Genomic DNA, 13,560 nt, shown 5'->3' on the forward strand with positions numbered 1-13,560 from the left:
CCCCGAACTCCGCCGCCGTCCCGCCGCCCCCCCATTCCCCGGGCGCGGCCCCTCCCGCCCCCGGGCGCGCGCCCCGCCGCCCCCCGCGCGCCGCCGGGCTCAGCTGAGCAGACAATGGGAGATCAAAGCGGGGGGGGGCGGGGGGAGGAGGAGGAGGAGGAGGATGGTGTCGGGGGCGGCGGGAGCCGAGGCGGAGCGGTTGCGTGTGGCGCTCGCTCTCTGCGCTCGATTAGTGTTCCTGGGGAGGGAGCGAGCGAGCCGGGGACGGAGGGGTGGGGGTGCGGGGCGCCGCCGCCGCCGCCGCCGTGCGCGAGTGCGAGCGAGTGTGTGCGCGTGTGTGTGCGCGCGTGTGTGCGCGAGTGAGTGTGTGCGTGCGTGCGTGCGTGCGTGCGTGCCGGCCTGCCCGCCCGCCCGGGTGTGCGAGAGGCAGCGCGAGGGCGAGGGAGCGAGCGCGAGCGGGGAGCGAGCGAGTTGCGCAGCTGCCGTGCGCGCAGCCCCGCCGCCGCCGCCGCCACCAGCAGCAGCAGCAGCAGCAGCGGCAGCAGCAGCAGCAGCACCTCACTGGCATTTAGCGAGCGGAGCTGCTAGTTGCGCTGGAGAGAGACGCGCAGGGAGGAGGAAGAAGAAGAGGAGGAGGAGGAGGAGGAGGAGGAGAAGGAGAAGGAGGAGGGGAAGAGGAGGAGGAGGAGGAGGAGGGAGAGGGAGGAGGAAGAGGAGAAGAAGAAGAAGAAGAAGAAGAAGAAGAAGAAGAAGGAGAAGACGAGAAGGGAGAACAGCAGGAGGAGGAGGCCACACGGACACCAACTGAAACAAAGTATTTCCAAACCAGCACCCAACTCCACCTTGTGAGGCTCCCCAGCATGGCTTCCGAGGAACTCTACGAGGTAACAGCCCCCGAGCGCCGGCCCTGCCCCCGGCCCCGCCGGCCACCCCACCCCACCCCACCCGCCTTTTTGTTGCTCTCGGGAGAGCCGGCGGTCTTGTCACCCACACTTGCTGCGGCTGCCCCTTCCCGCTGGGCCCAGCGCCTGCGTGTGTGTCCGTCCGTCCGTCCGCCCCCCCCCCCCCCCCCCCCGCCCAGCCTGGCCCCCCGCCCCCCCTCTCCTCCCCAGTTTTGCTGGAGGAGGACGGAAATGTGACTGAAAGGAGGAGAAGGCAAAGTGTTACCCGTGGCCTGCGCTTCCCACCCCCCCCCGCCCTCCCCCCCCGTTCACACAACACTTTGACTCCAGAAGGAGAAGGGGCGGGGGTGCGGGATGGTGGGGAGCAGCGCTGACAGCCGCGACTCGCTCCGGGAGTGAGCACGCCGAAGTGCGAGCCCGGCGGTGTGCAAAAATGTGTGCAAAGCCGAGTTATTGCATGTGTCCGGGGGGGTGGGGGGAGGGCAGAGCAGAGCAGAGGGGCTTTCCTCCTGGATTTGTGTCTGTACCAAAGTCCTGGGCTACCATCCTGTGCCTTGGCCATGCAGCGAGCTGCGGCGATGCAAAATATTAAAATTTAAACTCCTCGGCTCTTCGTGCTCTTAACGAAGGTTGCGAGGGAAGCCAAAAAGATTCAAAGTTAAGGCTCTGACACGCCATCCTTCACTTGTCGCTCCGGAGGTGGTCAAAGGGTGTGCTGACGGGAGAGGAAGGTTTTGGGGTGAAGAAGGGAATGAGGTGACAGCCTAACTTTGAATTTCCTGTGTTCTGTGTGGTAATTTCACATCCTTGCCCTTAATTGAAAAGCATTATGGTTCTCTTGGATTTAACTTCCTTGTTTTTATTTTTACAAGAAGTCATCCCTGTGAGTGAAAAGCCGTTGTTGTTTTGGAGCCATTCTTGTCTTTTGGGTAAAAAAGTGGCCACCCAAAACCAAAAATGCTTTTATCTCATAGTTAATATGCATCCAGGCAGTGTTCTGCAAAAAAAATATTTGTATCCAGAGGCTGGAAGGCTAAGGTCAAAGGGAGACAGACAGCCTTCAGGATGCTTGACAGAAGAAGATGCCTTACTGTACTGTGGGTGCACGTGTGTCTCCCGTTAATGGAGTTACATCTGTGCTGCCGCGGGAGAACAGACCTGTAGAACCCAGTGAAAGGTGCCCCGGGTGGGCTTATATTTTAAGCAAGTTGACTGCTGAGCAGAGGTGCTGAACTGATAGACTAGAAGACTGAAGGCCTGTGTTCCCAAGACAGATAAATCATGGTTAATTGCTTTGGCAAGTTTCCCTATCCTCATAATGTGGCTTAAGCCAGTCTTGAAGGGATCATCCCTGGAAGTAGGAGAGAAATTTAGGGACCACTCTGCATGTTGAAAGGATTGCCAAAAACTTGCCTTGACTTCAGAAGAAGTTCTGTTTGGTTTGTGGAGTTGGGCCCATAGGCTGTGCTGTGGCCAATACTTGCTCTTTGTGTGTCGCTGTTTTTGATCAAAGATGGACAGTGGGATATTGGTTTCAGTAGGCTTAAAAAATGAGCAGAAAAATTCTGTTTGCTGGACATTGGACTAAGGTTAAGAGTGACCACTGCTCATTACTCTTCTTGGTTGACTTAAGTTGTGTTTGAAATGTTGACTTGTATGAAAGGTCTGTTGAGCATGGCTGTCCTCACTGGGCAGGTGGCGTGTGATGTCCGTCGGGTGAAAGCCTCTTTCGCAAAATGTCTGAAGTGATAAAGTACTTTTTTTATTTTAAAAATCAGATACATTCTTTAATTGTGTAAGTGCAAAGTTTATTTGAGATGCCGAAATTGTTAATGCTTTTGGACTCGGATGTGGTCAAGCTGTCTTGTTTGCAATTTCTTTTTCTCTAAATTGCTGTTCATTTTTGACAAGTTTTGTCTTGAAAGGAAATTTATAGCTGTGCCTGAAAAATCATTAAATAATAAATAATTTAAATATAGTGAACACTGATTTGGGAAGTACGTAACTGCAGGTTAACCTGGAATGTTGAATATTAGGTAATTTAAACCCTTCTGTGAACTGCCTGGGTTATTGACTGGGGCTTTACTTCTGTTTCATGGATATTTTCTTTGTAATTCATGCCATACAATATTCTTTGAATCTGGTGGTTGAAATCCAGTGCCATTTGTTATACCTCTGTTTTTCCTTCTGGGTCTTGATCTTATGCCTTGATCAAAAAAAAGTGTATAATCATGAATGCCAACTACTGCTGATATGTGTCATGGTTCTTCCAAAATACAAATGAGAACCACTCTTATAAACAATAAAAATGAAGGTAAGTTCCTTTTTTTTTTTTTTTTTTTTTAAGAAAAAACTCTTTATGGATTAACTTGTTGTTTGTGGGATGATTTTTATTTTTACTCTGGATATCATCTCTGGAGAGAGGGAGCCGAACTGTAGGCCGGTGATTTGGAATTCAAAGATTGAAACCTTGAAATACGCTAATGGCCTGGAAGGATGACTTTGTTGGGCTGGCTGTATATCCTGTATGACATTTGTTCCCGAGCATTTTAGAGGCCGTGGTAATGATTACCTGCTTTTTTTGAAGGGGGAGAAGGTCTGAAGAAAAAATAAAACTTTTATTGAAGAACATCGAAGAGACTCTTTTTTCCTAGATGGAAAGTGAAACAAGTAGTAATGTTGCCAACCTCTATGGGTGAGGCAAAAAACATAGTTTTTCTGTTTGTAAGTTTGATTCTTCAAGTGACAACATGTTAGTGAGGTGGACAGGCATGGAGAAACTGGTGAACAAGACAGGTAAAGGAAAACGTAAGAAAAGGCACCGTCGGGTTTTTTCCCCAAAAATTTCTTTCAATAGGCGGTGATATCTTACGGCATCTTTCTTCGTGGGTGCCTGCTGCCGTCTGCGTTACTGTGGCTTTTGGAAAGTCCTTTGTACAGCTGCTTGAGCAAATAGTAGGGCCACTTTCTTTTACACTGTGACAAGTTTGCTTTGCTTTACTGACTGATTCCCATCCATTGAAAGATTGTTGCTTATTCTCATCATCTTTGCTGGAGTAATTAGAAGTAGGGTACCCACCTCATTTAGAAGGTTCATTTGGAAGCAGACTATGTTTGCTTTCTCTGCAGTCAAATCACTCAACCCCTTCTGGCAGACCCTTGCAGTGATGTCTGGGATTGAAGTCATCCTGAGTTGTGGTTGGCATGACAAATTTGTTTGATGAAATGTGGAAGCGATCCCATAAATGTACTCCCTAGGACAACTGTGTGTTAGCCAGCAGGTCAGCAGTACCAAATGGTGGTTGGTAGACAAATACTAAAGCTGTGCTGAGTTTGGAAGAGTCTCTTTCTTCTAAAATTTAATAACTTTTTTTGTACTAAGTGCAGTGGAAATATATTGAAGTTCTCTGCCTGTTGGAGATTGTATCCAATCAAATGACCAAGTGTTTCCATCTTTCCTCTGGGAATTACTGGTACAGCTGATGGTATACATGGCCCGCTGGATCCATTTGCGTAATCATAGTTGGGCTTGGGCCATGATTGCTGCTCATATCAAAACATTTTTACTGGGTTTTACCAAGCATTAAGCAAAACAGTTTGTGTGAACTTTGCCAGTGCACCAGTGTCTTTTCTTCACTTTGTTTTCACCTTGACGTTGCTCGTAAACCTAGTGTTTTAAGGTGACTTAATCGATTTCCATTAAAATATTACAGGTTAACATATTTAAAGTCCTGTAGTCCACAATTATACATTTCTGTGTGTTTTATAGAATGGAAAATGTCTTTTTTTTTTAATTCTTCAAGTGTCTTGCAAAATACATATGCATTTTTTTCATCCTGATGTCTAGTGTTCTCAAGGTGATACTTCACTTCCAATGATGATTCAGTATTTTTGGGTTTATTTTTAGAACTAAAGCCTTTGACATTAAATTATACAGATACAGTGAAATTACAAACTGAAACTAATTTCAGGAGCAACGGGCTGAAGTTCTATGGCCTTGCATTAGGCTATACGTCAAGTTTGATCACCTAATAAGTAAGACCCAAAGACGCATATTCCATGAAAATTTAAACTTTGTGTAGACAGTAGTGGCGACAAGTCAAAAAAAGTGATCCTGCGGGCTGTTCTTCAGCTACTGTGCTAGTTTTTTAAATGATAGAGTATAGAAAACTGAAGGAGAAATGCTGTCATTTAGTTGAAAATTTGATACTGCATGGGAATTACCCACTTAAACCCAAAGTTTCTCTCACAGCCTTAGTAACGCTGCAGCGATCAGATCTTCATCATGTTATGTATGCGTTTACTGGAAAGTTTAAACATTTGTTTTGCTTAAGTTAACTGAAAGGGTAAATCCATTATCTACAGTACACAGCTTGGAGTTTGTTGTAATTTCTTATGGCTATTTGATGAAAAATTGCTATTAACAACAAATTAGAACGGCCTGTTTGGGCAATAGCCAGTTTTTTCCCCATTGAAATGGGTTGTTTTTATTCAACCTGTCTTGCAGGAAGTCCAAAATATCTTGAGATCTATCTTCTGCTGCTTGTTTCTGGTGTGCTGATTCCTAAGATCATGGTTAAACATCAGTGACACTTGTTTATAAAGGGGGTCTTACAGTCATTGAGCTGTAATGCCTGAATCTTTCCGATTTTATTTTGACAAGTGGTGCAAATGTTATTGCTTGTTTCAGAAGAGGTAAAAGACTAAGACTTGCTTGGCTAACTCTAGCCAACTAAACAAGACTAGGAATTTACATCAGACCTGTTTGCATTGCTTCCACCCCTTAGGAACTGTACATCTGACTTAAAATAGAGTTCAGGATTAGCTGTTCACCCTCCTTTGGCGACTTTCACTTCTTTAAATCAGAGCGTGAATGCAGGAGCACTGCAGGAAGGGAGTCACCGTGTTTAGTGCAAGAAACTCAACTTTTTTCCATGTCCCTTGCCACACTGCTTTTCACCAGCTTGAGTTATCTCTCATCTCCTGTCCCAGAGCTCTAGGCAGAATTGAGGAGGTCTGGTGCTCCGTCTTCTGCTGCTGCCGCTGGGGAAATGCCTGAGACCCCACGGGCTCCTGCAGCGTGCCTGTGCCCTGCCCTCTGTGGTGCCGCTGGCCTGGCAAGGCTCTGGCGGCTGCTCCCAGTGTTTAAACACCCGCGGCCAAAGGAATGAAATTCTGCCTGGGTCCTGTGTAGGACTGCAAATGGTTCACAGATAAGGAGATGTCTTAGCAATTTTTATGCACAAAACTCTTCTGTACATACATGTATATGTCATAGGTATATTAAAAAAATAGATTATTTTTTTTTTTTTCCCCCTGTGTAACTTGCTTTGAATTGCCCATGTCAGTCAGGGAAAAAAAGGATGTGACGGAGAGTAAACAGGAGAGGGGGAGAGATGCCCCATCCACAAAGCACGTGAGGCTCTGATAATTCTTACCTTCACAGTCTCTGTCTTTCACAGCAGGCTGTGATTTTATTTCTTGAGTTTTTTGGTCAATCAAAGGTTCACTAACGCGATGCCAGTCACGTTTAGAGTTACGGAATAATTACTTCCAACTTACAAGACTACTATCGCAGAAGGTTGCTTCCACTATGCTGATGTTCAGTACCTCTTGAATGAGGATAAATTATTGGACACAAAGGACTTAATGAGACACGCCACAGCCCCTTGTTCCTCAGGAAGGTTGGTGTAGCTGGAACAGCATCAGCAATGTCGTGTCCCTCTTTGACTTCTCAGTAGGTGCAACTTCATTTCTTCCTGACTGCTGCAGCGTGTCTGCCCTGTGCCAAAGCAGTAGAAAAAACAAGTTACTGACAGTTATAGTTTCATCTCTCTCCAATAAATCCTCCACACTTGCAAAGACTGTATTTGATACAAAACTTTGACAACCAGAATGAGTTCTTAAATGTGTGATAACTGGATGTGCAGATCTGTTGGATATAACTGATATGCAGGCCTATAATGCCACTCTTACCCTTCTGTAATAAACTCCAAATCTGGTGTTACTGGGCAATGTATTATTTTTAGGTATCTGTTGGAAGCATGAGCTCTACAGAATGTATTTGCAAGGTGAAAAGGGATGCACAAGTGTCTCCCTGTTAACTTCTGTGCCTTTGAGGTTTTGGATGGCTGGATGGCATATGATAACCTTATTTGTTGATAAATACAGGGTTGTTGGTTTTTTTGTTTATCTTTGAGTAAAACATTAATAATTTTCATATTAAATGTACGGTGTGCTTTCTCTGACAGTATATTGTTAGTCCAGAAAATATCACTGAAAATGAAAGTTCTGTATTTTTCATTATCAAATGTATTCTCCAAAGGCATAGTATCTCTCTAAGAAGAGCTTTTATTTTTCTAATTTTTGATAGGCTTTTAATATTTACACAGAAGGATTTTGTTTTCTTTGAAATAATTTCTTTGAACTTCTCTCCATATTACTTAGAGGAAAAGAAAATTGGCATGTTACTGGTTCAGTACACTATAAAGGCAAGAATATTTACTGGTTTCATAAACATCCTCAGAAGATTTACATTTGTCCCTTAGTGGTGACCTGCTGTAGATCTTTTTCAAGGAATCTATGAATATGTATGAATACATAGAATGGATATGGATAAAAAACATTTTTTAGCCATAGATTTGCATTTTTTAATGATTTTGAAGCCACTTTGCTAGCATAAAATGCAAAATAAGGCAACTATTTACTAAATGGCTTTCAACTGTATATTTGTTTTATTGAATACTGAAACAAAGTAACTACTGTAACAGTTTTGTTGTGATTCTTCAGTGAGGCTTCACATTTTATAATCACATTGCATAAAATAAATTAGTACAGCTCTGATCAAATCTTCCTTCTTGACCATGTTACGTCCGATGGTTTGTTTGTTTCTTTTTTTTTTTTGTGGGGACAGGTAAGGTATGTGTTTTAAGTGGCCTAACCACATTTGTAGTTGTGCCTCTCCAACTCTTCTGGCCCCACAGTTTCTGAAAGTTTCACAGCTTTTAAGTAAATCAAGTCTTAATGTTCAGTCTTTGCTGATTGTCATAGTAGCATGTGGAAAATCAAAACCCAGGGGTTTTTGGGGTTTTTTTTTGAGTATCCTGGATGAACAGGGAAGGAAGGAGACGTACTTTTTTTTTTTCTCTTTCTAAAAGTGACTTTGTGATTTTCATTTTGCAAAGACATTTAAATACCTCTCTAAGCATCTCCACTTCCTGTAAAACACTGGTTTATAGATATTTGCTTGGTTTAGGGAATAATAAAAAAATTTGGCTTTATTTTAAAGATGCCAAAGTTTAAAGCAAGTTGTGGGAAGTATGTTGTGATGTATTTATCACAGAAAAATGTTAGATGTACATTTTGTAAATACGTATGTAGGGGAATTATTGAGGTACATTCTTCAGACTGTTGAAATGAATCTATCTTAACTCCAAAATACTTCCCTGACACAGTGATGTGTTTGAATGTTGTATTCAGTGGATATTCAGAAGTCTATAGTTCTCGAAGTTCTTTCCATAAAACGCACTTCTTCAGTGAAACATTTTTGTTACCAGTAACTATGTAGATATACGAAGGGTACAGAACGATTCAAAGTAACTTTGGGAAAGTTAGCCGGATTACAGTTTGGCTATTTGCTAAACCAGGCTCGTTTGTTGTGTTTTGATTTCAACACCTGATTTTCCCCAATTGTATATATAAAATATAGGTTGTGTTAGCACAGTGTGGCTCTTCCATCATATTTTAGTGGCTAGATCACTTACAAGGTTAAAACTAAGAGACCTGGGATTGTGTCTCTAAGAAATAATGGGAATGTAAGACTATATGTACTGACACAAAAGATCCATCTAGTTCAGCAGCCTGATTCCTATCATAGGTCTGTAATGTCTTACTGTAGAGGGGGAAAAAATGGAAAAGGTGGCACAGCGATAATCACTGGGAGCTTTCGTGGCTGGTTTTGTTGGGACCAAGGCAGATTTCAGCCTTGGTTATAAAACGCCAGCAGCATGACCGGAGCTCCCCAGATGTTCAGAGCCCACCTTCATTCCCTGCCCGCGTCTGCCGGAGGGTCGCGGCTGCGGGCTTGGGCAAAGGCGGGCGCATCTGTGGGAAGAGCGATGCCGTGCGTGTTTCTGTTGATCCTGGCAGGGCATGGTGTAAGCAGGCGTATGGTGTGGTTGCCAGGTCACTCACTCCTGTTAGCACAATTGTTCGTTGGGCTAAACTTTCATCATTTCTCTTCAGACAATGATTCTAAACACTCCGATGGTAGAGTTTAAAGCGTTTGTACAAGTCTCTTCTGAGTCATAACCGCAGAATACATTGCTGTTACCGAACACTGTATTAACTTTAATTTTCAAGAAGAGGTTGTTAGAGTATGTGATCAAACAAAACAGAAACACCAACTCTGAGTGAACTCTAAAGTCATCAGCAGTGTACGCTCTAGATACCTGCAAAGTCTTCAGTGGAGACTTCAGGTGCTTAAGGTCTGTATCCCAAAATAAGGTCTAGCTAACTGCTTTGTGTGAGTAGACTCCTAGCCTAGAAAATTTAGAGAGAGGAATATGGCCACAGAATAAAACAAACTGTAATAGCACTTGTAATAATAATTCTAGGAATTAATCTCATGATTTGAAATTAATACTATTTTATGAGTGTAAGTATAAACCATAGTAGATTGTATTGGAGTATAATCTTTCTGAAACTAGGAAGATGGATGGAAAACTTTTCCTTAAAGAGAAAAAAACCAGATTTTTTTCTTCTCTGTAGGCTTTTTGCCATACAGTAACTCTACACTGTAACTCTTAGATGGCCCCTCATGTTTTCAAGGCTGGTATGGTTTTTCTCGCTTGTTTGGGTCATAGATAAGGACCAAACTTGATCTTTGATTAACAGTGCTTTCTAAGAACAAAGGAACAGAAAGAAAGTAAAAGCAATGATGCTTACATCAGACTGAGAATCTTGAGCTTTTGTTCTTAGTGTGCTTTTCTGTGGCATTACATCATAAATATACTTATTCTAAATAGATGTACTCAAAGCAACTTAACAGTTGAGTGAGCATTTGCAGCTAAACAATTTCTAATGCTTCCTGAAAGTGACGCCGTAGAGCTGCTTCTCCTGGAAGACCGAGGCATCCATAGGAAGAGCTCACCACCATCCTTTGCAGCTGAAGGAATAACTAGATGTCCAAACATTCCCAAGGGCAATGGAAGTTTTAAATTAGTGCAGTTTTAGAGGAGTCAATCAATTTTCACCTATGATATAGTAAGGTCAGAAGTTTCAAAGTTAAAATTTAAACTGTCGGTGCACACCAGGTTGTTTATAGTGTATGTACATGGCTAGAGAAGGTTAAAGCCCAGCTTGCAAATTGTTTTCAAATTTGTTCTTTCCTTTGTCTGGTTCATATGCTTAGTGCTATGTACTTTGTGTTTTGATTTGGTTGTACAAAATGGTATGTGTTGAGTGGGAGCGTAGAAGACACTTGATCTCTATTTAATTTTAATTTGGAAAAAAAACATCCATAAGACAATGTAATAGAGAAGTCTAGGAGGAGTTTATTATCATATGACTCTTGAGAGGCATGACTTCCAGAGAACTAACTTCGGAAAAAGCTGTATTTTTACCCAGGTCATCAAGGAATGATGATCAATAACAACATAGAATTTTTTCCCAGATGCTGATGGCAAATAAGATAGCGTCCTGTTTCAAAAGATCCATCAGTGTTTCAGATTCTACTTCACTCATTATAGAGGCATCTCTCTTGTATCAGGGCAGCTCCTTAATTGATTTGTTTTTCCTCTCTCCCACATTGTACTCATCAGATCTCCTGAGATCTGTACTTATTTATTTAAACTGCCCAAGAATAAAATATTAGGTTCTGAATGAGAAGATAGAAATTATTGTATTTAAGGATGCTTCTTTGAGATGTAACACTGTAGGAGTGTTAAAACATGGAAGCCAGTGCATCAAGCAGTTGTTGATTTGACAGCTTATGTCCATGACTACAGAAACCCAGTATATGAAGGATTACTACTTCGCAAATCTTTAAAACCACACAAAGATGGGATCTTGCTCATTTTTTCATCAGCAGGATACACGTGTCATAATTGTATGCAAACTGTGCCATGCCTCTCTACTTTCTTATCAGTAAAGATTTAATAGCAAGGTTGTTTTGGATTTTGTTGGATTTTTTTTTTTTTTTTAAAAGCTTATGGAGATAAATCATTAGATCACCTTATCTTTAAAACCAATTCTTTACAAGGATCAATTTCAATTTTAAGTTCAGTTTTGCTCTGAAACTGGTGCAATGCAGAAGAAGCATACTGAATAAGATGGTGTTTTGGAGGTTATCTCTGCTGCCATTAGTGGCATAACATGGATTTAGTGAGGAGATAGAACGAGCACTAGGATATCATATGGTTTCTGTCCCCATGAACGTTAGCTCTTGATCCACCCATAGTGACAGATGAAACTTGACTGTTATTCATTTATACCTATTGCTGTGTTATTTTCCTCCATTTATCCAGATAAAATTGTGTGCTATGCTCTAGTTCTTCATACCTTCGGATACTCATGAAAAGCAATGAATGATGGACAGCTGTCAGTTAAGTTACAGTTAAAATAGTATGAGATAATTTTTTTTTTTTTCAGTGCAAGTGAATATCTTAGTTAATCATTCTTTACTGGTATTGGTCTGTAAAATGGGAAGTTCCTGTCTTTATTGCTGTGTGTTATTTGAATATATTCAATATTAGTTGAATTATTCAACATTAAAGTTCTTACTCGAGTAGTTACAACCTAGCTTATTCTAAAGAATTTAATCCTCTGCACTTGAACATATATATCTCTAATCAAAGCTATTAAATGTAACAAAACTGATTCCTTGGATGCACACAAAATAATTCGCTTTATTATGATATTCTTGTTGTCAAATAAAAATAATGTCTTTGGGCTTTTTTGCTTGTTCATGATGGATGTTTTCATAAATAATGGGAATTAATAAGTCATTATTCTAACCTCTCTCTCTGGTTTTATTCTTTCCATTAGAAAAATAGTGCTTTATTTAGCTCTTTTTTATTTTTCTTCTGTACACTTGTTTATATTTATGATGCTTGAACTAAGATGTGAATAGAAGTGATTAATTTGGGGGAAGGGATTTTAGATCTTTATATGCTAAATAAAGTCTTAAAGTATACTGAGACACAGTAAATTATGAGCAGGGGAAGAAGAAAGTAGCGATTGGACTGTGGAACCATATGATAATTTTATATTCTGCTTTTCACTAAATGAATGCTCCCTTTTCATTCATTTGTCCCTTTTGTCAAATGTTTGAGCTCTACATTCCCAGTGTCTTCCCAATACCTGTCCCTCTCATTTTCAGTCAGACCACCAGAAAAATCTTTTTCCATCTGACTTGTTCAGAAAAGGGCAGTGTGGAATCAGTTGTCTATTGATTGTAAAGTAAGGATGATTTTTATTTTTCTGAGCAAGAAACTGGAACTTTGTTATGTAGTGGAAGAAAGGCATATCCTGCTAGAGCTGCCTTATCTTTTGTAGAAAGATGGGTAGGCAGGAGTTGTTGGGGAAAAATGGAGGATCTCATCATTAGGACACCTGAATGCTGTCTTGAAAAATATAATTCTCTCTTTCCTCTGTCATAGTCTAGCACTGAGCATATCACTCAGACTGAATATTTCAGAGATGATTGCTAATCATTTGCTCATCTCCCTGACAAAGTTTGAATCCCTGAGCAGAAGCACCAGCAGAATAAAGCCTTTTTTTCTCCCCCCCCCCGGTAAATATTGTCAGAACATCTTAGAATAAAGTAGAGTAGGCTGACCGGGTCTTACAGAGAGAAGCTATGCTACAAGTACAAGCCACAGACAAACCTGTCTCCCTTTTATGTTGTTTTTTGTTTTGTTTTGGTTTTGGTGGGGCTAACTACAGAGAGGTATTTACCTAGCATGCAGTGTCATCTTTGAGATCCTCTGTAATCAGTGATGAGAGTCATCCAGAAGGCCATTCAGACCATCTAAGTGAAATTCCTCTAGAAGGTCATCAGACTTCATCCCTGTTCTCTACAAAGAGGTATAGAAAGGCTAGTTGGGTTAATTTAGTCAGTTAAGTTAAATATACTTAGATGTGACCTCCTAAGCACTGAAGGTTTGGGGTTTTTTTTCCTTTTTCTACTGTCTTCTGAACCTAATGCAGGATAATACCCAACTTTTCATTCATTACAGGCCTTCCCTTGGGATTGTAAACTGTGTTAGTAGGTGAATGCTGTTAAGGGATTGTGCTGTTGAAAAGTGTTCAGGCACAGCACTGAGCTACTATGGTGTAAGTTAAGGTTTGTTATCTGAGTGACAGTAACTGATCAAGTTACGTTTTTAAATTATAATTGTTGTATTTTACTTCACGTTACATTAAATCTCAGAAGGTGTTCGGGTGGCAGTGCTTTATAATTGACTTCAGCAGGTCCTTCCTCTGACCGCTCAGCTGTTACTTCCATTGAGCCACAACGGCAGCTTGGCCACGTGTTAAGAGGCTTGGAAAATCGATCTGGCATAATTAAAAACAACCAAACAAAAAACTCTGGCTCCAAAAATGTTTATTTGGTTGAATCAGTTCCTCAGTCTGGTTCAGTGCGTGGCCATGTGTG

The 13,560-nt window shown here is 41.6% G+C and overlaps 1 protein-coding gene across 2 annotated transcripts in view; it reads left to right on the forward strand.

Moving 5' to 3' along the window:
• Positions 1-667: 667 nt before the first annotated feature.
• Positions 668-13,560, forward strand: part of CDYL (chromodomain Y like) — a 107,131-nt gene continuing 94,238 nt past the window's right edge. The window contains exon 1 of one of the 2 annotated variants that reach the window (XM_087762664.1): positions 668-884. In XM_087762664.1, the coding sequence (XP_087618790.1) occupies positions 861-884 (24 nt within the window). In that variant the 5' untranslated portion in view covers positions 668-860. The remainder of the gene's footprint in view (positions 885-13,560) is intronic. The other variant, XM_087762671.1, reaches the window with a different exon arrangement.

This window comes from Nipponia nippon, unplaced genomic scaffold (assembly GCF_047370975.1).
Source record: "Nipponia nippon isolate SJK-2023a ecotype South Korea unplaced genomic scaffold, ASM4737097v1 scaffold_1, whole genome shotgun sequence".
Lineage (NCBI taxonomy): Eukaryota > Metazoa > Chordata > Aves > Pelecaniformes > Threskiornithidae > Nipponia > Nipponia nippon.